The following is a 26,456-nucleotide window of genomic DNA, read 5'->3' on the forward strand; positions in this document are numbered from 1 at the left end:
GTCTCTCTCAAGAACTTTGGATTTGACTGTGCAACATGGAAGACACTGGCACAGGACTGCTCAGCATGGTGTGTCCGCATCAGAAAAGGTGCTATGCTCTTTGAGCAAAGCAAAATTGAGACTGCACAAAGTAAATGCAGGATGCTCAAATATGGGATATCCACCCCAAATATTCATACGGACTATCTGTGCCCAACCTGTGGTAGAGTATTCTGAGTTCATATTGGTCTGATCAGCCACAGTCGGACACACTGAAACTTCACTTTATCCGGGTGATGTCATGTTGGTCCTCTTTGAAGACAAAGGACAACAACCATTAGCAATATAGAGAAAGGGGCTGTACCTATGGTTTCATTGGGATGGGGAATTCCCACGGGAGGAAAATTCTTCTCTCTATTTAGGTCAGCACCTTCTCTGTATCTGTATCTAATAGTCTTAGAATTTGGAGAGTTTTCTAGAGCATTGAGAGCTTAAGTGAATTATCCAGAGTTACATAGTCAGTTTGCGTTAGAGGTTTGACTTGAACCCAATTCTTGGCTTTGAAGTCAGCTTTGTGTCCACTATACCATCTGCTGCCTCATCCTTGATATAGATTTAAATACAACCTCACCTCAACTTACTTTCGGCTTTATTACTCCCAACACTATTCATATAAGACCATACCATCTTCTGTGAGAGGTGATATGTGATAGTGTCTTGACTTGGAATCAAGAAAGACCTAACTCCCTCTCAGACAGTTGCAGTGTAACCCTTGCATAGTCACAACTGCATCTGTGAAATGGGAATAAAATAAAGTAAAGTATATTAAGCACTTTGCAAACCTTATAGCACTATATATTGTATTTTTCTTGTATTTTCAAATACAAGAGTTGAGAGGCATAAAAAGATAAACAGGATGAGAAAAGAAAAAGAAAACTTGTTATTTAATATGGGCAAACTACTTACATCTCTATATGGGCATTACCTCCTCTAAATGAGTACCTGAAAAGGCCAGCCTCAAAAGGCCAAGGCCTCCCATTGCATCCTGGGCCATCACTAGTCATCTTGGTGAATATCTGGTCACTAGACCTTGATGGCTCAGGAGGAGAAAGTGAGGTTGGTGACCTTGGAGGGCCCTCCCTCATGCAAAACAAAGTCAAGTGCAAGTCATGTCATCATTTCTCTGATGTCATGGTCTTCTTCGAAAACAAAGGAAGAACACAGACAGACAGTACTATATAAATGTCACCTGTTAAGCCATAGTGCATAGATAACTGCTTCAAGACCAGAAAGAAAGACCTGGATTCAAGTCCTCCTTCTGAAACATCCTGGCTATGTGACCCTAAGCAAGTCACTTAGTTGCTCAGTGTTCTAAGCATCTCTCTAATACTGTAAATTGCAGAGAAAATGCTGCTTCTGGGCATTGGCTCCTCTGGGAGTTCTCCATGCCAATGAAATCAAAGGTCCAGTTCCTACCCCCTACTTGCCTTTCCTTCCAAAACTCTTCCTTCCTTACCACTCCCTATAAAGAGGTGTGCTGGAGTCAGCTTAAACGAGCTGGAGCTAATTTTTAAATTTTTTGAAGTACTTAAATCTAGGAAATCAGCAAATGCTACAAATCAGGGCTTGATTTATTGTTTTTACAATTGTTTAGATTTAGTAAAGTGATGGAGAAAAATGTTAATAATGGAGATAAAATTTAAAAATGTGTCAGTATATTTTTTTTTCAGAGAGTTAAATATTTACCAGCACACTGCTGCCTATATGTATAGTCTCCCTGGTTTGATGTAATGTCTGTAAGAGCAGAAGCATTCTCATGTTTGAATTTGTGTTCCTAACACTTAATACAGTACTTAGTCCATAGAAAGGCTAAATAAATGCTTTTCATTCATTCTTATTCACATTATAGTTGACAGGGATTCTATGGGGTTGGAATTAGTATTATAGAGATAAGAGGTACCTTAGTGGCCATTGAATCTAACCAGAAAAAAAAAATAATCCCTCTTACAACATATTCAACATATTCAAGTGGTCATCCAGCCTCTTAGTATAGATCTCCATTTGGAATGGAATGGAGTACAGACTGCTACTTTTGTAGAAAAGCCATTAAATTTCTGCATAACCAATTGTTCGAAGTTTTTCCTTTATCTCAAGCCTAAATTTGCATCTTGGTTACTTCCACCCATTCTTCCTAGTCCTTTACCCTGGTGCCAAACAAAACAATTATAATCCCCAGTCCACATAAAGGTCCTCTAAATACTTGAAGATCGTTATTATATCCTTGCTAAGGCTTCTCTTCTCTTCTCCAAGCTAAATATTTCCAATTCCTTCAGTGAAGCCTCATGTAGCTTAAACTCTGTGCCCTTGGATTGTTTTCTCCTGAAACACTCCATTTTCTCAATGTCTCTCCTAAAATACGACAACTTAATGCTACAGGTGTAGTCTAGAGGGGTTAGGTGCCTGCTGTCTGGAAGCATGTCTCCCCTATCTTGTACTTGGGACATTGATTTTTTGAGCATAAGGGTATGTTTTTCATTTATCCCTTTGAAACATCATCCTGTTTATTCAACACAGTGTTGTAGCCTGGTCCAGTTGGGATCGTTTTGGTTCTTACCTCACTCAAATAGTATTAGGATCCTTCTCAGCTTTGTGACTTCTGTGCCTTTGTAGCATACCACTTATGTCTTTAAGGTTAAACAGCACAGAGACAGTTCCCTGAGGGACTCCACCCAGCCTGTCCTTACCTTCTTGATCTGAGAGAAGTAGGAAGCACGTGGGGCTTCGGAGTGATTGATATAGAACTGGAAGAGACCTTAGAAAGTCATCTAGTCTAACACTCTCATTTTACAGATGAGTAAACTGAGGTGCAGGGAAATTAGATGACTATCTCTGAGACACCCAGGATAACTGTCTTTATGTGTCTGAATGGTTGTCCTGGAGAAGAAGAATTAGACTTTTTTTTTTTTTTTTTTTTACAATGGAGGTCAAAACTCGGAGGATTGGGTGGAAGTTGCTGAGAGGAGATCCTGGGCTAGCTATAGAGAAAAACTGCCAACCATGGGACCTTTCCCAAAGGGTAATGAGCCTCCTCCGCTGGTTAGCAAGTCCCCCCTCCCAAACCCTCCCCACTGGAGGTTTTCGAGCAGAGGACACTTGCGGGAGGATCTGAGAGGTCTGAATCGGCCCTGAGGTCCCAGAGGTCCGTCCCTCCTGGTGGGGGTGGGCCAGGGGAGGGATTTCGGGATTCTTTGACCTGAGAAATCCTGCAAGCCTGGCAGCTTGCAGGGGCGGGCATTGGGTAAGGGGGAGAAGATAGCCACTGGGAGGCTGGCTGGAGCGCTCCCCACGTGTGAGCTGGGGTTCGTAGGAGCTGGAGAGGAAACCGGGGACATCGGACAGAGCTCCGCGGCTAGCAGCACCGCTGCCAGCGGCAGCTCCCGGCGGGACTTGGAGTGGGGCAGCTGCCCAGCCCAGAGGGAGGAGCTGGGGGCTCGGAGGCGCTTCTGCACCTGTCGGCGGGCAGGGGAGGAGAAGGAGATCGAGGGGGGCGGGGCACCGCTAGGCTCGGGCACAGCCTGCCTCTGCCCCATTAGGCGGGCAGCCTGGGCGCCGGGGCTCTCAGGGGCCGCTGCCGGGAGACATGGAGCTGCTGTCGGCCCTGAGCCTGGGCGAGCTGGCGCTCAGCTTCTCCCGAGTGCCCCTGTTCCCAGTCTTTGACCTCAGCTACTTCATCGTTTCCATCCTGTATCTCAAGTACGAGCCAGGTCAGTCCGTCCGGGCCGGGCGGGGCTGGGGGGCTGGGAGTCCCTGGGCTCCAGGGGTGGGGGTCGGGGGGGAGACCCTGCGGGGCTAGGGCTGGCTCCCACCTGCCTTCAGCCTTCGGACCTCTCTGCCACCCCCTCCCCATCTCCTAGCTGCCCTCTACCCCCACGCCACCCCCCGGGTGCCCTTGGCAAGGTGAAACCGCAGCTGTTATGTCTATATAAGGCTGCCGAAGGAGAAAAGGGCTGCGGGAAAATTGACACCGCAGCCCGCCCCCGCCCTCCCTCCCCGGGGCTAGGTTTCCGGGAGACCCTCTGCTGTGGCGCTGACTCAGGGCCACCGAAACCGTCCCTGCTCGGTCTGACTTGTTTCTCGCGGAGGGGAAGAGTCCCTTCCCTGCAGGTGGCCAGGTTTCTGCCTCCGTGGGAGGCAGGTATTCTCCCTCCAGGAGCTACAGACCCCTGTTAAAGAATACTGGACCAAGAGCCATCAGACCTGAGTTCTGGTTCTGGCTCTGAAGCGGCCCTGGGGAAATCACTTAAAACCTATTTGAGATTCTTCTGTAAAATGGGGCCACGATTATGCCTAACCTATTTCTTGCGGATTTGGGAGGATCAGAGGAGATAATGGAGTTAAGGATTTTTGAGCTGAATGGCTCCTCTAATCATCTAGGCCAGTCCTTAGTTTACGGAGAAGGAGACTGAGGTCCGGGGAGGGGAAATGACTTGTCCGGAGTCTCATCGGTAGTAAGTAAACAGAGCTGGGATTTGAACCTAGGCCTTTTTGCCTCCACATTCAGTGTTCTTTATAACAGAGATCGAACCAGAATGCCACCTCCCCCATCCACCGAAGAACAGCCACTATTCAATTCACTGTCAAATCTGGTGGTGTGGCTTGTAAGGTGTTATTTTTATCGGTGTTCAGTATTCTTTTAGCATCAGCACTCCTCACCAGGCCAGCACTTTTCATTTACAGACAAGGAAATGGAACTCCAGTGGAGACTCTAAGGCTGTATTACTGAACAGGGATTCCACCTGGATTCCATCCTTGTACTTTCCACCCTGTTTTCCTACACTATGAGCTGGAGAATTTGGGGGGAGGGGAGGGGAAAGGAGTTGATGCTTTAAAAGCTGTTACCAGGGAACACTTATTTTGCAAAGTAAAATGGGAATAGCTTTGTACTAGGATTGCAGCATTTGTTTCCTGTTTCAAAATGCTGGTAGCTTGGTTGCCTGCCTGCAGTTTTGCTGTAGTCCTACCTCACCCTTCTCTAAGAAAAAAGGGAACATGGTGAAAAAAGAAGTCTTCTTTAGAAACTGCTAAGTTTTACACTAGGTGATCCCTGAGGTACTTCTCATTTTGATAGCCTAAATTACATGTCTCATGTGTTTCCATCCTGTATCTCAAGTAGGAATCAGATCAGTCAGTCCCCACCCTGAGGATGCCTGGAGGGGGCCACCCTGTAGGACTGGGACTGATTCTCACCTGCCTTTGAGTTCTGAGTTTCCTCCCAGTTTCTATATTATATGTTCCATCCAGTGCTGATACTCAATGATCTAAGGTTTCACTTCCATTTTTGATAGTCTATGTTCTAAAGCCCCTTCCAGCTCTGACAATTTGTGAGTTTCTATTTTTCAAAAAAATTCTATTTTTAAAATATGAGGTTTGGCTATTAGGAGTAAAGCACCATATGGGATCATTGACAGGTCTTCTAGAAGAAATTTGACTTTCAGGAAAGAATGCTTCACCTAAGGGGAATGAGGGAACCAGGAGACTGGCTCGCCTTACATTTGGACATGGACTGATTTTTATTGAGTTTTCTTCTTCTCTTGGGGACAGATGATCCCAAATCTATATAAATTCAAGATACAACCTGAGAGCTTTGAAAAACCATCTAACCGTGGGGGTAGAGAGAAACTAGCCAGTTAGTGTCCAATTCTGCAGGCTCTGGGAGCTATTTTAGAAGTATGCTTTCATAAGCAGCATGAGGGAGCTTAGTTGGTTAGTTAGGAAAACCCCAGGCTTGGATTCTTTGTCTGACCTTCATTAGCTGTACCTCACTTTCCTCCTCTATAAGATGGAGGTAGTAATACCTTTATGGGGATCAAATTAGATCATTCCTGGCATGCATTTTGTGTAACCCTTAATGTGCCATATGTCTATTTTTAATTGTCAGTATCAATACTTGAAAATGGCAAAGCACCTTGCAGCATTTTTGCTTATATTTTATGGAATTTTAATTTCTTGATAATTCTGATTTGGAGTCAAGAAAACCTGAGTTTGAGTCTTGGCTTTCTCACTTACCATGTTATCTTTTAGCAAGTCACTAGGCCGCTCTAAGCCTCAGTTTCCTCATCTGTATAAGGAGCCTGATAATATTTATTCTTCCTCTATGGGGATAAAAACACTTTCGAGTCATAAATTATTACAGAGATGAGAGTGATTGAATTTCTAAATCCATAAAACTCCAGCCTGAACTGGAGCCTCACCCTGAGCCTGAGCTCCAAACCTTCCCTAAATCAGAAGGGTTTTCCAAAAAAAACCAGTGCATAAATCACAAATGAAGTAGAATTCTTAATATCTGTATTAAAAAGTTTCTTATAATTTCTGAAGCCATTGACTAATGCTGTAATAAAACTAGATAGTTCCTAAATTATTTTTTCAATTCATGATTTAAATGCATAATTTGTTCAAGTACATGATAAACATTTTGTGTTCTATATTCTAAAGGCCCTCCCAGCTCCAACAGTTTCAATTGTAAGGTGCCTTCTAGGTTTAACATTCTGAGTTTCAAGGTCTGACATCTCTATTATTGTACCAGTCTAACTTGTCCCTTGATGTCCCTGTGACCTGGGCTTGACCCAAGATGGTAAATCTTAGGTTTAAGAGCTTCCTATCATACCTGAGAATGTGGTTTTCTATCCATTTATGGTTTACGAAGTGCTCTCTCCTCATAGCAATCCTGTTGAAGTGTGTAGCGTTATGTATTATTACGCCCATAGATGAGGAAACTCAGGCTCGGAAAAGGTGAAGTGACTTACCTATGTTCATACAATAATAAATTTCAGAACTTGAGGGTGAGAACTATGCAGGCATTCTTTCTACTAGTTCAAGAGGTGTGTGTGTGTGTTTGTGCGCGCGCGTGCACATGCGCACGCGCACATGTGTCCTTGACCAATGTGTCAGGCTGATGAAGGCTGTGGAGCCCTTCTTGAAATAATGCTTTTAAAGGCCTAAAGTAAAATACATAGGATTATGTGTGAAAATATTTTAAAGGAAGGTTATCAAAATATTTTTTTAAAAAGTTCATGGACCCCAGGTTAAGAGTCTCTGAGTAAATCCTTGCTAGTCTTTGCTTAGGACTTCATCAGGGTCATAGTTATACCAGGTTACTAGGGGATTTCTGGAATTCTAGAGATTACAGGTAAAGAATGGTTACTGAGACACTGAAATTGTCTTTATTTCTGGAGTGTTTAATCTGTGAAGAGCCAGAGATTGTTCAGCTTAAAGAGTGCCTACCTGCCTGCCCACCTTCCTGCCTGCCCATGTTCCTGCCTGCCTGCTCACTCCTGTGGTCAGGGCAAATGGTATAAAGAACCCCCTGGTCTGGGATTCAGGACAACGGGGCTCCTGTCTTAGCTCTGCTCCTTATTGCCCTTGTCTCATTTACTACTCAAGTCAAATTGCTTCTCTAAAACTCAGTTTCCTCATCTGTAAAGCCAGGGGATTTGGCCTAGATGTCCTCTGGGACTCCCAGCTCTGCATCTAGATCTGAGCTCTAAATTCTGAGCTCAAGAAATGAATGGACACAAGGAAATTGGGGTGGGAGAAGGTATCCTGTCTCTGACTTTGTAGATAAATCTGCTGCTGGAGCACATGAAAGTTAAATGACTTTCTTGAATTGCAGAAAAAATCTGCAAAAAAATTTAGACCCATGACTTCTGGACTGTAAGCCCAATACTCCATGATGCCTGCATGTCCCTAAATCTCTGGAGGTGGGGGTGATAATTCCAACATTACCTACTATGATTATCAAATGAGACCATGGGGACAATGTCAATAAAACATGCTGTAACCACACAACTTCCTACGCATTCTAACTGCCCCAGAGTGGAAGGGACTGTCAAGGAAGGGAGTGGGGGTTCTTCCCTAAAGGTCTTCAAGCCAGTGCTGGATGATCGCTTGTCAGGAATGTTGCTGAGAATTCCTGTGCAGGTACAGAACAGACCAGTGACTTGTGAGGCCCCCATCCATGCTGCTCTGAGACTGGAATTCTGGGAAGCACTGCAGGAATGCGATAGCTCACGTTTATATTTATAGCTCTGTGGTTCATAAGGCACTTTGCTCACAGCACCCCTTTCTTTTCTTGGACCCCACCACCACCCTGGGGCAAATCCTTATCACCTCATGGCTGGATTATTGCAACAGCTGCTGGGGGAGCTCTGCCTCTCTCAGGTCTCTCCCCTCTCTAATCTATCTTCCATCCAACCACTAAAGTGATTTTCTTAAAGCACAGGTCTAACTAACCACATCACTCCACCTCTGCTAAGTAAACTCTAGTGGTTCCCTATCACCTTGGATCAAATATAAAATCTTCTGTTTGGCTTTCAAATCCCCTCATAACCTGTTCCTCCTTCCAGTCTTCTCACACATTGCTTCACCCCACATACACTGGGTATGGGTCCAGTTGGTTCCAGTAATGCTGACCCCCTTTCATATAACACTACCTCCCGACTCTGACTGGCTGTCCCTTATGTGTAGCATGCTCTCCTTCCTCATCTCTGTCTCCTGGCTTCCCTGGTTTCCTTCGCATCCCAGATAAAATCACACCTTCTACAAGGTGGTCCCCCTAAATGCTAGTTCCTCCTCTCTATGATTACCTCCGGTTTGGCCACTGTGTAGAATATTTGCACATAGTTGCTTTCAGGTTGTTTTCACCATTAGACTGAACCCCTTGAGACTCTTGCCTTTCTTAGTACAATGTGTGGCACACAGTAGGTGCATAATAAATGTTTGTTGGTTGACTGACTGATATTGTGACATCATAGTATCCTAATAATAACAAATGAGCATTTGTATAATACTTCAAAACTTGTAAAGCCCTTTCCATATATTATTTCATTAGATCTCATAACGACTTTGTGAGGTAGGTGTCTATTATCGTTGCCATTTTATAGATGTAGAGATTGAGACAGAGAAAGGTAAATGGACTTGTTCAAGGTCATACAGTTAGTAAGGCAGGATTTGAGCCTAAGTCTTCCTGACTCCAGGTCCAGCGTGCATCGGTGACATCACTTGGCTGCCTTGGTTAGAGGAGAAGTAAGAAGGGAGAGCATTCCAGGTACAGGCGATGGTGGCCAGCTCCAAAGCACAGGAATAGAGCCCCATCTTCTACAATGTGGAGCAGAATTCCTTTTTGAATGCCACATGGGATAGTGGGAAGAATATTGGATTGGAAGTCAGGGGATCTGAGTTTGAATTCCAGCTCTGCCCTTAAGTCTTGTGTGACTTTGGTCAAGGAACTTGTCTTCTTCATTTGTTTAAAAAAAAAAATCAATGGGAGCAAATTAGATGATCAAGGTAGTATGGCACAATGGAAGGAAAACTTGCTTTAGGAAACAGATGGCCTGGGTTCAGATCCCACCCTCTGATTTAATGTATGACCCTGGACAAGTTACTGATCACTCTTGGTCTCAGTTCCTCATCTATGTAATAAGGGCTGGGGGGAGGAGCGGGTACAGCACTATCAGGTGGCTTATGATTTCTCTTTCAGTGCTAAATGTAGGATTCTAGGATCTCCAAGGGCCCTCCCAGCTCTAAAGTTGTGGTTCATTTTAACCAGATAAATTTTTTAAATTAAAAATTTGTTGTATTTTTTTAAATTTATTGTATTTTTAAGAATGACATTTTTTCTCAATTACATGTAAAAACAATTTTTAACGTTCTTTTTAAAATCATGTTTGAGTTCCAAATTTCCTCCCTTCCTTCCTCCCCCCTTAGAAGGTAAGCCCTTGGATATTGATTACACATGTGCAGTCATGCAAAACATTTCCATATTAGCCATGTTGCAAAAGAGAACACAGACCATAAAAATAATGAAGAAAGAAAAATATAGAAAGTAAAAAAATGTATGCTTTGATCTACATTCAGAATCCATCAGCTCTTTCTCTGAAGGGAGATAGCATTTTTCATAAATTCTTTGGAATTGTCTCATTGTATCATTGTGTTACCGAGAATAGCTAAGCCATTCCCAGTTAATCGCTGGACAATATTGCTGATACTGTCTACAATGATCTCCTGGCTACTGCATAAATTTCTAATGAACCCGTTCTAATAATTTAATAATTAATAAATAATTAATAATAATAATAATTTCTAATAAACCCATTCCTTTTGGCCTTCAGAATCCCGGCCAAATCATTGTTTTCCAGATCCTCACATCCCCCACTGCTCTGCCTGTTGCCTCCATCTGGGACTCTAGACCCTCTGATCTACCTGAGGACCATAGGGCTAATTTCAAAAGCTGTGCATCCAGTGCTGGCCAAGAGGCAGTATACGTTCAAATCAAGCCAACACTTGGTAGATCTCATGTCAGGCTTTCCTCCCTGGGGCACTGCAAGGAAATAAAGAAAAAGAAAAGAATTTAAATGTTCTTTCCACTGACAAGAAACACCAACCCCCAGGCTCAAGAGTGGGAGTGTTCCTTTCTGAAGGAGGATGGTTGAAAATGTACTGAGCCAAGACCATGGAAAGAATGGCATCCCAAGAAGTTATTTTTAGATGGATATGGATGGTGTGGGGAGGGGGAAAGGGAGAAGGTATCAATTTCTGAAAAACATGGACTTCTTGCTCCTCCCAGACTGACTGCCACCAGCTGTTGCAAGGGGGATTTAATGCTTGGCTGCTAGAGGGATTTAATAAATCTCTGGAGAGTGGAAGGAGCTTAAGTCCATGAGAGAGTGAGAACATTTTCACCTCAAGCCCAGGGGCTTCAAGGAGGAAGGGATCCCAACAATCTTGACAGACTACACAATATCAGACTTAAATTTTTAAAAGAATGTGTAATGCTAAATGTTATTTTCAGTACCTCATACAAAGCCCAGTGTATACTCTCCACCAAATCCCTGGAAAGTTGCAATTCTAATCAGATTTGAATTGATCAGTCAGTCACCAAACATTTGTCATGGCCCCGCTGTGTGCCCAGCATTGTACTAGACGCTGTGGATACCAGGATGAAAATAAAGCAATCCCTGCCTTCAATGAGTTGACATTAAATGGAGGAAAACTGTGTATACCTTTTTAAAAATGCAAAATTCTCCAAGTAAATAGTAAAAATAGTAATAATAAATAGTAAAAGTAAAACAAAAATAGTAAAGTAAAATAGTAAAAAAAAAAAAAACCCGCTGTTTTGACCCTTTACAACCTGGCACTCTTCTTTCTTTCCAGTTTTCTTAATGCTACTTCTCCCCCTCCCCTTCCCCCCATATACTTTCCCTTTGATCCCTAAGACACCTGTCTCCTTGCTGTTTCTCCCAGACTCCATCTCCAGACTCCAGGCATTTTCTTTGCCATCCCTCTTGCTTGGAATGCTCTCTCTCCTCATCTGCCTCCGGGCTTCCCAACTAAAATCTCACCTTCTACTGTAGGCTTTTCTGATCCCTCTTAATTCTAGTGCTGCTTTCTCTCTCTTAATTACTTCCTATCTATCCTTTAGAAATATTGTTTGTACAAAGTTGTTTGCACATTGTCTCCTCTTTAGATTGGAAGCTCCTTGAGGGCAGGGACTCACTTTTGTCATTTTTTTGTATCTCCAGCACTTGGCGCCATGCCTGGTCCATAGTGGGTGCAGTGGTGCCTCACAAATATTATTGTTTGATTGAAAGTCATTTTGTAAGGGAGACGCTAACCGCTGGAGGGAAGTGGAGACAAAAGATCAGGAAGGGTCTCTTGGAGAGGAAGCTTACTGTAAGTCTTGAGGGAAACTAGGAGAGTCATTCAATAAACATTTATTTAGTGCCTAATACATGACAGACCCTGTGCTTAGATTCTGGGGATACAAAGAAAAGCAGCAAACTTCGTTCCCTGCCCTCCAAGAACTCACAGTCTAAGGGGAATTCAACAAAAGCCAACTATGTATAAACTCACCGGTTAGAGGCGTCAAGATATTTGGAGACAGTTGACGGAGGGAAGGCACTAGTATTAAGAGGGGTATTGAAAGATTTCTTGCAGAAGATGGGATTTTAGTGGGGACTTGATGGAAACCAAGAGGTGGAGATGAAGAGGGAGATCATTCAAGGCCTGGGAGAAAGCCAGAGAAAACAACCAGAGCTAAGTGTAATGTCTTATTGGTGGAACAGCCAGGAGGTTCTAAGTCACTGGTTCTAAGAGTTTAGGTCAAAGTGTAAGAAGACTGGGAAGATAAGGTGGGGGTGGGAGCTGGGGCAAGGTTTTGGAAGATTTGATTTTGGATTTGATCCTGGAGGTAATAGGGAGACACTGGAGTTCATTTGAGTAGGAGAGGGATGCTGTCTGATCTGTATTTTAGGAAAATCACTTTGGTGGCTGGAGGATGGAATGGGCAGAGACTTGAGGCAGGCAGACTCATCAGCAATAATCCAGTTGTGAGATGATGACACCCTACCCCAGGGTGGTGCCAATTATCAGAAGAGAGAAGTCATTTTGGGGAGATGTTGTAAAGGTGAAATCGACAGACCTTGGCGGCAGATTGAATTTGGCTTGGGTTGGGTGGGGTGAGACATAATAAGGTGGTAAAGGCCTGCCCTAGGATGGTGGCAGTGTCAGAGGAGAGAAGGGGGTGTATTTGAGAGATGGCGCAAACATAAAATCAACAGGCTTTGATGACAATCTGTCACAAATAGTCATAGTAAATAGTAAAAGTAATACTTTAAATGCCTGGAATCTGGGGATGGAGTCTGGGAGAAACAGCAAGGAGACAGGTGTCTTAGGGATCAAAGAGAAAGTATATGGGGGGAAGGGGAGGGGGAGAAGTGGCATTAAGAAAACTGGAAAGAAAGAAGAGTGCCAGGTTGTAAAGGGTCAAAACAGTGGATTTTTTTCTACTATTTTACCTTACTATTTTTATTTTTACATTTACTATTAAATTCCATCTTATTAGATTCAGCCTTATATTCTAGCCTATCGAGGACTTTTGAGAGCCTTGATTCTGTTATCCAATGTGTTAGCTATCCTTTTCAGTGATAGCCAAGTGCAAATCATCTGCAGATTTGATAAACATGCTTAATTAAATAGCACAGCGCCAAGAAGAGATTCACTGGGTACTCCTCTGGACACCTCCTTTCAGGCTGATATCAAACCATTAATTAATACTCTTTAGATCTGATCATTCTACCAGTTCCAAGTCCATCTAACATTTTTGTTATTTAAATATCTTTTCCACAAGATTTTGAGCTACTTTATCAAATTCTTTACAAAATCTAGGCCTCGAGGCTGCAGGTTCCCCACTCTGATAGGCAAACTCTAATTACAGCATCCTATCCCTTTCCTATCTAATGGTTTAATATTGCTATCAAAAATGGAGATAAAATTAATCTGCATCACCTTTTTTTAAAATTTTTCTTTTTTCATTATGAACTTAAACATCAGCTAACACAAACATTTTCATTGTCAAAGAAGAACAGAAAATGAGAGTTGTATATGAAACCAAGGATCTCTATTACATACAGATTTTTAAAAAGTATATATTAAAGTTAGAAGGAAACAATACCCAGCTTGTCCCTGTGCCTCTGGTGAACCTTCTTCTTCTCTCTTCTGTGTATTTTCTTGACATTTCCTGTTTGCTATTTTCTTTTTTGGCATCATTATCACTACCCACTAATTCTTCCCCCTCCCAAAATAAAAACTCTCTCTTGTACAGTCAGACAGAACAAATTCATACACTGGCCATGTTTGAAAATGTACGTCTCATTCAGTACGACTAGTCTAACACCTCTTGGCTAAGAGCTGGAAGACACACACCGTCATCAGTCATCTGGACCTGCAATTGGTCCTTACAGTGATTAAAAGCTTTGAAGTCTTTAAAAGTTGTTTTCCTTTATATTGTTGTAATTTTTTGCATAAATTGTTCTCCTGCTCTTATTCAGTAAAATCATTTTTTGTCATTTATGATATTCCATTACATTCATGTACCATAATTTGTTCAGTCATTCCCTAATTGATGGGCACCCCTTAGTTCCCACTGCTGTATTACCACAAAAAGAGCTGCTATAAATATTTGCACACATAGAAGGAGGAAAGGAGGAAGGGTAGGGGGAGGAGTGGCATTCCTTTCTGTTCCTGACCTCTTTGAGGCTATGTGCTTGGTAATATTAGAAAATTTTTGTAAAAATGCTTAGCATAGTGCCTGGCACATAGTAGGTACCATGTAAATGCTTATTCTCTCCTCTTTCCTGCTCATGGCATCACTGGATCAAAAGTATTTATATAGTTTAGTGATTTGAGGGTTTGAAGTTCCATTTTGCTTTCCAGAATGGTGGGCCCCATTCACAGCTGAGTTTTGGGGAGTTTTTCCTTATGTCAAGCCTAAATTTGTGTCTTTACAACATCCACCTATTGCTTCTGGTTCTATCTTACCCTCTGGAGCCAAACAGGATGACCCTGCATCATTGGCACTCTTGAAAACCATTCCATTGGTGTTTCCAACTGAACCAAGAGATTCCTCTTTCTGCTGAGTTACATTTTACTGTCTCTTTCCAACACCTCACTATAATAATCCCATTACACTCCCTAAAGACATGGCAAGTTAAGAAAAAAATAGTGATTACCTGGCTGCCATTCTGGAGTCTCCACCTGTCTCCACGTCTAGCTATATTTAACTTCTCACCTTGACTCCCTGCCAAGCTCTGCAGGTCAAAGCATGCTTCTTGGCTCACCTCTTGCCTAACTTAATTCTTCCTGATCCTGTACTTACCTATCATTCTTTCAACCTGGAATTTCCCTTTCTGCACCTCCCCTCCCCTTCCCATCCGTTCAAAGGCCTCCATCTTTGTCAGTTCATTTTTTTCATCATGAGTCCTTTGGAATTGAAGAGAAAAAATTCAAACTTGGGTTTTTTCCACTATGTGAAAGTGCTTTCAACCTGCTTCCCAACTGCCTCCCCTAGTACAGTGCTCTGTTAATAGTAATGATGACTGACTGATGAATGAATGAAACAGTAAAAGATTGAATGAATGAGATGAAGTAAAGAGTAAATGAGTGAATGAATAAATCAAATTTAAAAAGCGTTTATTGAGCACTTCTTGTGAAGTGCTGAGGATGCAGGGGAAAAAAGGAAAAGGCATAAAAACAGTCCCTGTTCTCAAGGATCTCACAATCTAATGGGGAGACACAACATGTGAACAGCAAGGGACAAACAAGCTAAAGATAGGATATGAACTGCACATAATCTCAGAGGGAAGGCTCTCAGATTAAGGAATGTGAGCAGAAGGTGGCACTTTGGCTGAGACTTGAAGGAAGCCAGGGAAGATAGGAGGCAGAGATGTGGAGGAAGAGAAATGCAGACATGGGGACAGCCAGTGAAAATACTCAGAGTGGAGAGATGGAATGTAGGAGGAATAGCAAGGAGGAACAGTGTCCCCAGACTGCAGAACTTGTTTTGCCTGAAACGTATAAGAAGACTGGAAAGGTCGGAAAGGGCCAGGCTTTGAAAAGCTTCAAAAGCCAAACAGAATATTTACTGTTTGATCACGGAGGGAATAGGGAACCACTGCAGTTTATTGAACAGAGAGATCACACGGTCAGACTTGCCCTTTAGGAAAATAATTTTGAGCACTGAGTGGAAGATGGACTGGAGGAGGGGAGCATTGAGACGGACACCAACCAGCAGGCTCTGAAGCAGTGGAGGAATAAAAATTATGAATGAATGAGTGGGTAGAAGAATGAATTCAATTAGATATGGAGGTATAGATGGATGAATAACCCTTTCTAGCAAACGAGTTGGGGTTGTATACCACCCAGAGAAAAGGTTGGGTTGGGCATCTGAACTTCCTGGCTTCTCTAAGGCCATTAGACCTAGGTGACCATCACAAGGATGCTTTTGCAGGTTCTGTGGAATTGTCCCGGAGGAGCCCTGTGGCCTCATGGATCTGTGCCATGCTCTATTGCTTTGGGAGCTACATCCTGGCTGATCTTCTGCTCGGGGAAGCACCAATCGATTATTTCAGCAATAACTCCAGTATACTCCTGGCCTCCGCTGTCTGGTAAGCCTTCCTCTGGAAGCAGACCCTGCCTCTTGACAGGGAAGGTTGACCATAATGTGTGTATTGCTCTGCTGCCCTCCCTCACTCAAATCAAAGTCAACTGCAAGTCATGTCATCATCTTGATGTCATGGTCCTCCTCAGCAATAACAACAACAATGACTCTTCCCAGAGCTGTCACCCAGGCAATCCTTGAAAGTTAACTAACAAAGAATGGCAGAGATAAGAAAGGCCTCACACCATCCATAATGGGCAGAGAGAGTGGTGCAGTACAGAGAGTCAGGAGATGCTTGACCTGAGTCCTAAAGGAAGACTTTGTTGTTTTTCAGTTGCATCTGACTCTTCATAACCCCATTTGAGTTTTGTTGTGTTTTTTTTCTGACAAAGCTGTTGGAATGGTTTGTTATTACGTTCTCCAGCTCATTTTTCAGATGAGGAAACTGAGGCAACCAGGGTTAAGTGACTTACCTAGGTTCATACAGCTAGGAAGCACCTGGGGCCAGATTTAAACTCATGAAGATGAATCTTCTAGGCTGAGCACTGTACCCACTGTGCCACCTGGCTAAAAGAAGGCTAGGTTTTGAAGAAATAAAGAAAATGGCAAGAGACATTACAGTTGGTGGAAGCAGAGTGAGCAAAGGTATGGAAGTAGGAAAACATGAGAAGCACCTATGAAACACTAAGTTGACCAGTCTGCCTAGAGAAGGATTCATGTCAAGTAATAATGAGAGAAAATGCTAGAAAGGATGACAGAGGGATGGGCTAGAGTGGAAGTTGAATTGTAGGGAAGCAGAGAAGACAGAGATGATCAAGTAGATTGGGACTAGGTTGCAGAAGGATTTTAAATACCAAGCTAAAAATCTGGACTTGTTAGAAGACAATGAAGAGCTATTGTAAGCTCTTGAACAGAGGGATATCAGAAAGATGCATTGTGTTGTAGGGAGTGTGCAGGATGGGTTGAAGGGGGAGATATGGTAAGCAAGAGGATGTCTTCTCTTTCTCTTCTAACTTTCACATTTACTTCAATAAATTGACATAGTTAGACTTAAAGCTAATCACATTCCTTACTGTTCAGGCCACCATTGGAGTGAAGGGTAGGGGGGGGAATGAGAAGATGTCTTGGTTTCTCCCAAATGTTGGATGCTGCCTTTCTTGCAGGTACATGACCTTCTTCTGCCCCATGAACCTCTTTTATAAATGCATCAGTTTCCTGCCTGTGAAGCTAATATTTGTGGCAATGAAGGAGGTGGTGAGAGTTCGGAAGATTGCGGTTGGCATCCATCATGCCCACCACCACTACCACCACGGGTGGTTCATCATGATCGCCACAGGCTGGGTCAAAGGTAAGTCTCTGGCCATGCCAATGGAGCTCCTGCCTTCCAGACTTGAAGCTCTAAGTGAGAAATTCTAAGGGGGACTCTCATACTCAGAACAGCCAACTGTTCTATGGAATAATAGATACCCTTACCTTCCTTTAAAAAATGAATTAGATGCTTTATTGATACTCTTTTAAAAATGATAGTTGAGTCACTTTCTGAAGATTTCCCTTATCATAGAACCCTCTCCTATGACAAAGAAGTATAATTAGGCAAAACAAATCCGCACCACAATGGCCATGTCTGACTGTGTATGCCTCATTCACCACCTCTTCTGAGAGGAAGAAGGCATGCTTCTCTGCTAGTTCTCTGAAGTCTTCATTGATCACTGACTGCATCAGTCAGAGTTCCAATGTCTTTTAGCGTTGTATTTCTTTTACATTACTGTAGTTATTGTGCAAATAGTATTCTCCAAAAGAACCACAATTCTGTTGTATGCCTTTTCCTTCCACTGATATAGAAGGCAAACCCTTCCACACCAAATTTCACGAGTGACTAAAAAAAAAAAAAAAAAGACTTACTGGCTAGCCAGCCTTCTGTTGATTCATTCATTCAACAACCACTTAAGCACCTACTGGGTGCTGTACTATCCTCTGGGGATACAAAGACAGAGATAACAGTCCCTGCCTTCAAGATGCTTATATTTTGCTGGGAGAAAGCAAACCTGTAAGTACTTACAAAACATATACAAGGTGACAAGCTTCTTTGTTCTGATTTAAGTTGGGTAACAGATGTGTTGTTCATAACTATATATGAAGCCTGTCCCACTGTGAAGGCCCTCCTATAACTTTGATTTCATGGGCACAGCCTTTTGAAAAATTTGTGGTTTTTTATTTTGTACAATTAACAACCAAAAAATTACCTACCTATTCTATTCCAACCTCTCCCCACCATATACACACATTGCGGGGAAAAAGAAAGAAAAACAAAACCTTTGTCCCAAATATGCATACTTGAACAAAGTAAATTTGTACTTTGGCCATGTCCAAGAAATAATATGTCTCATTCTACACTCTGAGTTCATCACCTCTCTCTCAGGGGTGGGTAGCATGATTCATCATCAGTCCTTTGGAATCGTGGTTGGTCCTTGCTTTCATTAAAGTTTTTTTTAAAGTCGTTGTTTGTCTTGATGGTTCTTATTATTGTCTAAATTGTTTTCCTGGTTCTTCTCCTTTTACTCTGCATCAGTTCATATAAGTCTTCCCAGGGTTCCCTGAAATTATCCTTTTTCTTATCTCCCTGACATAGTCTTGAAGAACTTTGGGTAAGCCCCAAGAAATGTTGAGACATTGAAGGAGGACCTTGATAGAGGAACAATATTCAAATGGCTTATATTTGTATTGTGGTGGCTAGGGAGCAAAGGACGTCTTGGGGTTGGGAAGTCCCCAGAATGGTGACTGGAATAGTAGGACAGTAGATTAATAATCTGTTTCCCCAATATGTGCAAACTGAGATGTGCAAATTTGGAGACATCTCCATTCCAAGTGTTCACACCTATTATTTGTGCCAGCCCTGTGGTAGAGCCTTCCAAACTCATATTGGTCTGATCAGCCATAATTGGACACAGTATTGATCCCGACATAGTGATGTAATTCTGGTCCTCTTTCCTTATGAAGGACAGCCAATTTCCAAAAGCAGTGGTTGTGTTGATTTGATTTTGCATTAGAATATGATAAAGTATCTAGGAGCTACAGAGAAGCTTCCAGGAGGGAAGGGGTCAATCACACCCATCGATTATCAGGGAAGACTTCAGGGAGGAAATGGCAGCTGACTGGGAGCTTTTCAAGGAGGATTTCAGTACGCAGAGACGTGGGGGGAGTCTGTTCTAGGCAAGTGCTGGAAGATCCAGAAAGACTCCTTTTTGAAGAGAATGCAGGAGGATAGCTGTCACATTCAGGATGTGGCCTCACTGTCTTACTGTTGTACAGGTTCAGGTGTGGCTCTGATGTCCAACTTTGAGCAACTGCTCCGTGGAGTCTGGAAGCCAGAGACAAACGAGATTCTCCACATGTCCTTGTAAGTCATTGACGTTGGAACTTCCTCTTTTACAGTCAGGATGTTAGGAAATCCAAGTTATTCCCATTTTTGTGGATGAGGAAACCAAACCCAAATAAGTCAACCACTTTGCCTGAGGCCATCCTCAGAGTCATGGGGTCGCCAAGTCTTGAAGCTACAATCAGAGTCTCTCCATACCTAGATTAGACACCTATGTAGGCAAATGGAAATGGAAAGAGGTTCTGTGGTTAAGCAGGAACCACTTCTTAGCCCAGTTCCTTGGCTAAGTGCCTAGGTGCTTATTGAATTGAATTGAAGAAAAGGGCTGGCCCAGATATGGCCCTGTACACTGACATACTGACTTGGCACTGTTCATAGAGTGCTGGACTTGGAATCAAAAAGACCTGAGTTTGAATCCTGCCTCGGACACTAGCTGTGTGACCCTAGGTGCAAGTCACTTAACCTTCTGTGGCTCAGTTTCTTCACTTGTAAAGTAGGGAGGATCATAATAGCACCTGCCTCCCAGGGTGGTTGTAAGGATCAACTGAGATAATACCTACAAAGCGCTTGGCAAACTTAAGTGCTACATAAATGTTAGTTAGTTACTAGAAGCAGAGGCTGTCTTAGCTGGAAGAAGTCTGAGAGCTTCGGAGCCTTTGTTTCGGAGTTACATAGAAAGCACCAAAGGGAATGTGATTTGCCTAACAGTGTGATTGTATCAAAGCCCAACTCCGAGCACTTAAGACGAAATGCAATCATTGCCAATTGCATTCCGACTGAAGAGGACACATAGGGGACACATATGGGACTCATCTATCTCCAGGGTTGGAAAGGAAGTTAGAAAATAGAACAGAATGTCAGAAATGGGAAGGACCTTAGGGAAAAGATGCTAATTATTTGCCAGGCATTATGCCAAGTGCTTTACAAATATTTGATTCCCACAATAACCCTAAGAGATAGGTCATATCTATCTGATATCCCCATTTTAAAGTTGAGGAAACTGAGGGTCACATAGCTAGGAAATGTTTGAGGCTAGATTTCAAGTCTTGCTGCCTCTGCAACCAACACTCTTATCCACTGTGCTGCCTAGGGGTCTAGAGCACAGAATGTCAGAGCTGGGTCTTTAGACCAGAAAATGTAAGAGCTGGGAGAGCCCTTAGGACACATGATGTCAGAGCTGGGAGGGCCCTTAGGACACATGAGTCAGAGCTGGGAGGGTCCTTAGAACACAGGATGTTAGAGCTGGGAGGGCCCTTAGGACACATGATGTCAGAGCTGGGAGGGCCCTTAGAACACAGGGTGTCAGGGCTATGAAGGCCCTTGGGACACAGAATTGAGGACTCTTAGAAGAGAATATTAGATCTGGGCTGGACCTTAGGAAACATCTGATACAGTGCCCTTATTTTACCAATGAGAAAACTACAAAGAGCTGACATTCTATGACCTAAGTTCCTGTCTACTTCTAACTTCACTATGTTCTTCCTATGTGTTCTAGTTCTAACATTCTTTTTGTCTCAGACGGAAGTGGTCTGGATGACTGGGGAGGAGGGGTGGGAGGAAGGTCATGATGGGAAGACGGGGGAGGGCAGGCATCAGCACATTAGGACCTTCCTGACTTACCCTGTGGGTGCTGGGATGCTTTCCTATCTCCACTAAAGCCTGGGCTCTTTATTTCCTTTCCAGTCCAACCAAAGCCAGCTTATATGGAGCCATTCTCTTCACACTTCAGCAGACTCGCTGGCTTCCCATTTCCAAAGCTAACCTCATCTTCTTCTGCACCCTGTTCATGGTGTCTTGTAAGGTAAGAGGCTGGTGGAGATGCTATAACATGACCATGATGGAGCTTGAAAATTCTTTCCCCACAAGTATCAAGAACCCTGATTTGAATATCAACTAGGAATCCTGGCCCCTGGAGAAGATTCAATTTGGGGAAGATGCACTGAGAATCAGAGGCAGGACCTTTTGTCCTACTGGGAAGGCAGCTAGATGACTTAGTAAACAGAACTCTGGGACTGGAATCAGGAAGACCTGAGTTCAAATGCTGCCACATGTACATACTCGCTGTGGGACCTTGGGCAAGTCACTTAACCTCTACCTGCCTCAGTTTCCTCATCTATAAAATGGGGATGATAATAGCACCTACCTCTCAGGGTTGTGAAGATAAAATCAGATAAAACTTATAAAATATTTTACAGACCTTAAAGCACTATGTAATTGGTACTAGCTATTATAGTTATATAATTGATACTAGTTATTATTATTTTTATTAGACTTATCATTGCCTCCAAGGAATCTATACTCTATCAGAGGACGCAGCTCTTACACACTAGAAATTGACTCTACAGATAGGGATCTATTCCATAAGTCCTTAGAAAAATGCTTTTTGATTGATAAGTATAGTAGGAAGCCAAAAAAGAGACCAGTAATCACTTAGTATCTGTTTTAATTTAATGCATAAAACATCATAACAATCAATCTTTCACCTGCTCCAATCTGAGTCGAGATTCCTTGTTCATTCATTTTTATTCACATTTCCTTTTATGTAGTTAGTGTGCCAGAAATCATTCTAGGCACAGGGATCATGAAGACAAAAATGAAATAGTTCCTGCCCTCAAAGAGCTTATATTTGATAGGAGGAGATAACACGTAAACAAATAAGTCCTTACAAAATGTACGAATGGGCTCAGACCTGTGAGTTTCCAGGTGAGAAAAGTCCCTCTGCCAGTAGAGATTGATACTTTCTCTGTGAAAGCTGCCCAAAGCCCCGAAATATCTCTTTATTTTCTTTCATTTCCTTAAATAAATGAAAACTTTTTAAAAATTATTTTTCTTTTAAAATTAATTTTTAGTTTTCAACATTCATTTTTATTATCTTTTTCTTAATTACATATAAACAAACATTTCTAACTTTAAAAAAAACCATTTTGAGTTCTGAATTCTCTCCCTTTTCTCCCCTCTTCTTGAGAAGGCAAGCTATTTGATATAGATTAGACATGCGCTATCATGCGAAACATTTCCATATTCGCCATGTTGCCAAAGAAAATGCAGATCAAAAAAGAGAAAAAGGAAGTTTTTAAAAAAGTGTGCTTCAATCTGCATTCAGACCCTATAAGTTCCTTAAATAAACTTGAGAGTTTGGTAAGAATGACTGCTCTGCGCAAAGGGGAGTGTTTTTGGTTTAAATCTTCAAACCATACAACTAAAAGAGGGCCCATTTCTTTCATTATAACTCTTACCTTCCTTTGTTTGTGAATCACAAAAATGGATTCATTTTTGCCCCTTCCTGTTTTCTTCCTCCGTGTGTTTCATAATATTCTGCACCATGGATTCAGACATTCTGACATCTCATCAGCTATGAGAGTTACCATGACCACATTCACACCATTCAAGTCCATCACATTTTTGTTCTAAGTCTCTTCTTTTTGGGGTTGTAATGTTTCCATCTAAAGTATTGTTTGTGTCCATTATGTTAAGGGCTTGTAAAAAAAAACATTTAACGAAGTTGTGGGTAATAAGATATGCAGTAATATATCACATCCATACTTTATGTGACAAACTATCATGTTCAAACCTTCAAGTAGTTCTCATATGTTCTGTTAATTGAATTTGGAAGCATATCTAAGGTTCCTTGGTATCATTTTATAATTTACACTAAATCAAATCTTGCATTTGATTACATATGTTGCAAGCTGGTATGTGTGTATTCACCTATATATGTACATACATATACATATGTATATATACTATATGTGTGTTTACACATATTAATGTATATGTCTATGCATGTATGTATGTATGTATATGAGATAAATTTGGGGAGTTGACAGCTTCCGTTTGGGGAATGTGTCGGGGCTCAGGAAAGGTTTCATATACAGGGTAGTACTTGAACAGATCTTTGAAGGAGGTAAGGAATGTTGTGAGAGGCAGTAATGAGGGAGAGCATTGTAGGCATGGAGGACAGCTAGGTATGGAGAGAGAAAGAGAGAGAGAGAGAGAGAAAATAAAACTGGTTTGTGTGGATCATAGAGTTAGTGTGTCTTCTGGTCTTCTCTTTCTGCTTTTTCCCCCTTTTCCTACAGCTTTTCCCCAGATTTCTTTTTCTGCCTTATCTCCATCAGTCTTAATTAATAGTGCAATAGTATTCCCTAACATCAAGGATTCGAAGCATTTTTGGGGGGTCCTAGACTTCTTCTGGCAGTCAGTCTGATGAAGTGAATGGCCGTCTTCTAAGAACCATGTTTTTAAATGCGTAAAATATAATGCAGAGGATTACAAAGGACACCAATCATGTTGAAATAGAGTTATCAAAATATATATTTTTAAAATTTCATGGGCCCTAGGTTGAGAATCTCTACATTATATAAATGGACCACAATTTATTTGACTTTATTAATGGATATTTAGAATATTTCCAGTTTTTTGCAATTCCCTATAATGCTAATATGAATATCTTTGTGCAGATAGAAAACAGTTAAGCTTTTATCAGGTGGGAGGTGGTGAGTGAGGAGAGGAGGACTTTCATGGACCCATTCAGTAGAGGAATGGAATATTCAGTGGGGAATGTAATGAGTGGGGGCAGGGCACTGAATACTAAAAAACCAAGGTGGGGGGAAGGTATGGAAGGATGTCCTATGCAATTGGCTGCCTAGAGATTTCCTCTTATGACTTATACCTCAGTTCTAGTTACCTAAAATGATCTACAAATCACATTCCTCTCTCTGTGTCTCTCCTCCTCCTCTTTCTTCTCCTCTCCCATTCCCCATCACAGGTGTTCCTGACAGCTACACACTCCCATGCGTCCCCATTTGATACTATTGAGGGCTTCATCTGTCCTGTTCTCTTTGGTTCTTCCTGCGGAGACCATGGGGACGATCACCATGATGACCACAGGTCTTCCCACGATGCCCATGGGGGCTCATCCTCCCTTCATGCCCCTCAGCCTCCAGCCAAATCAAAGGAGGAGCTGAATGAAGGTTCCAGAAAGAGAAAGGCCAAGAAGGCAGAGTAAATGAAGAATCTGCCACGTGTGACTGGTGGCCAAAGAAAGAGTCATTTTTGAGCTGCATGAGAAATATACCCATGTCACCCGAGCCCTCACAGGCTCCACTCTAAGACTTGTACAAGGGAGAAGGAATCTAGGCGACGGCCCAGCATGCCTCTCTTATTCCCATCAGAGACCCCCTATTTTCAGGGGCTTACAGATGAGGTGTGGAAATTCCTATAGGCCCAAAGGGAGAATTCTAGCCCAAAGCCAGGAATCTTCATAGTATGTTTTCTCCTTTTTTTTTTTTCTCCCTTTAAACAAAAGCTATTTTGGGAAACAGTTTTAAGTTGCTATGGGAGTCTAGGAACACTGGTTCTGCCTGATGTCTCTTTAGGATTCCTGGCATCTGAAAACTACTTTGTATTTTAAACTAATTTATTTTGAATCCAAGAATGAAAGAGTGAGGGGGAAAAACCCACCCTGACATAATTGACTCCTAATAATGTCTTTTTGAATTGACTTATGAGAAAGAAAAATAACTTGAATTTTGAGAAGGGACCTCAATGACTAAGTGTTGCACCCAAGTTGAGGAGATACCTGTGGCCTGTTACCTCTGAGCTAGACCTGGAACTGCCCATTCACTTCAGATCCAGGTCAGCTTTCAGAGAGCTGTCTTTTTGAAATATCTGGGGGACTGAGATTTCCCAGATGGTCACTGGTAATGTTCCTGACTTTTGATGTTCTATCAGACTTCCCTGAATCCTTAAGATCGAAATGGAAATTGAACCAATTTTTAATTGCAATATGGAAATTGAGCTTTTTGGTTAAGCAAGAAGCCTGGCATCTACTCAGTGTGTCTTGTCTTGGGTCAGCTAGCATATGTGAGGTGAGGGGAAAGGCACAACCAGAGAGATGGGGTCCTAGATAGTACATTATGTCACTGTGGTCCTTCTGACTCTAACCCTGGGCTACTCTTCGGTAGGTCTACAGTTAAGTTCTGACACTGGCTTTGAGGAGCTGAAGGGGCTTTTCCAAGTTGGGATCTTGGCCTGCAGGGATCATGTTCCAATCCAAACACCCTGAACCTCCTGAAACTGAACACCAAAGGGATAATAAGCAGACTGAGGCTGCTCACCTGGAAATGGAACCTGGAACTAAGAGGGATGCACCACGCCTTCTTCTTCCAATTAAACTGAAGGTTTCAGGGCTGGGATTTTATTGCAAGACCTAACATTGGGAGAAATCCTAGGATTTTTCCCACCAAGGAAGTGGGTTGGTTGCAGTGAATTTGGGAAGTGCCTTACCCCAGGTGAATTGCCTCTCCTTACTCCCCACCACGAAGTCAGGCAGCAGGGTCTGATGTCGTCTCTTTTAAAAGCATCATGTTTTGACAAACCGGTTTCTGGATGACTATAAAGGGCTCCAAGTAAGGGGGTGATGTTTTATAGATGAGCCACAAAATAAAAGCATTGTAAGGTGAATTTAGAGGCCTCCCCCACTTTTTCCCAGCTCTTTTCACATTTCAGATCCAAGGAAGTCAGAAGACAAGAAGATGATGTCACCTTGGGCTTATTTTATTTATTTTTCCGTGTGTGTGTGTGTGTGTGTGTGTGTGTGTGTGTGTGTGTGTATGTGTGTGTAACACACACATTATAGTTTCCCCACTAACTCCCGTCACCAGTGGATCTAGAACTATCTGACCATCCAAGAGGAATTTTATGAGTTTCTGACATTTCCTATTAGGGCTTTCTCAGTATCTTATCTGTATGAAGCCCCAGCCAAGAACAAGCTATATAACTCTAAGTTTCTTTATTCGTTTAAAAAATATTGAGGGATTTGGACTATAAAATCAGAACTTCTTAACTTTTTCCACTCATGACCCCTTTAGTGCTGGATTATATGACCTTTACAGTCTCTTTCAGGACTCTCTATCTATAGATTCATGGACTCTATGATTCCTGCAAATGTTAAGGTGCCAGGATAGCACCATTTTACCATGATCATGGACTCTTAGAATTAAAAATGATCTTAGAGGCCACCTAATATAATCCCCTGTGCTGTTGCATGAATCCCTTATGTAAATGACGTAGAAAGAATGACAACACTGGAATCCTATCAAATTCAAT

General features: G+C 42.3%; 1 protein-coding gene across 2 annotated transcripts; it reads left to right on the forward strand.

The window, feature by feature from the left end:
* The first annotated feature begins 3,225 nt into the window (after nucleotides 1-3,225).
* TMEM38A (transmembrane protein 38A) lies at nucleotides 3,226-25,811 on the forward strand. Of its 2 annotated transcripts, XR_011965497.1 has the most exons (7): nucleotides 3,531-3,743; nucleotides 15,821-15,977; nucleotides 17,134-17,318; nucleotides 19,280-19,367; nucleotides 21,030-21,147; nucleotides 24,115-24,612; nucleotides 25,313-25,811. XR_011965497.1 is itself a non-coding variant. In XM_072601266.1 (6 exons), exons 1-6 carry the CDS (start codon nucleotides 3,620-3,622, stop codon nucleotides 24,352-24,354), a joined length of 912 nt encoding a protein of 303 aa, XP_072457367.1. In that variant the 5' UTR covers nucleotides 3,226-3,619; the 3' UTR covers nucleotides 24,355-25,811. The 2 variants fall into 2 exon arrangements, 1 of the variants encoding a protein (XP_072457367.1); XM_072601266.1 differs by having other exon boundaries at nucleotides 3,226-3,743; nucleotides 24,115-25,811.
* The last annotated feature ends 645 nt before the right edge of the window (nucleotides 25,812-26,456 follow it).

This window comes from Notamacropus eugenii, chromosome 4, assembly GCF_028372415.1.
Source record: "Notamacropus eugenii isolate mMacEug1 chromosome 4, mMacEug1.pri_v2, whole genome shotgun sequence".
Classification (NCBI taxonomy): Eukaryota; Metazoa; Chordata; class Mammalia; order Diprotodontia; family Macropodidae; genus Notamacropus; species Notamacropus eugenii.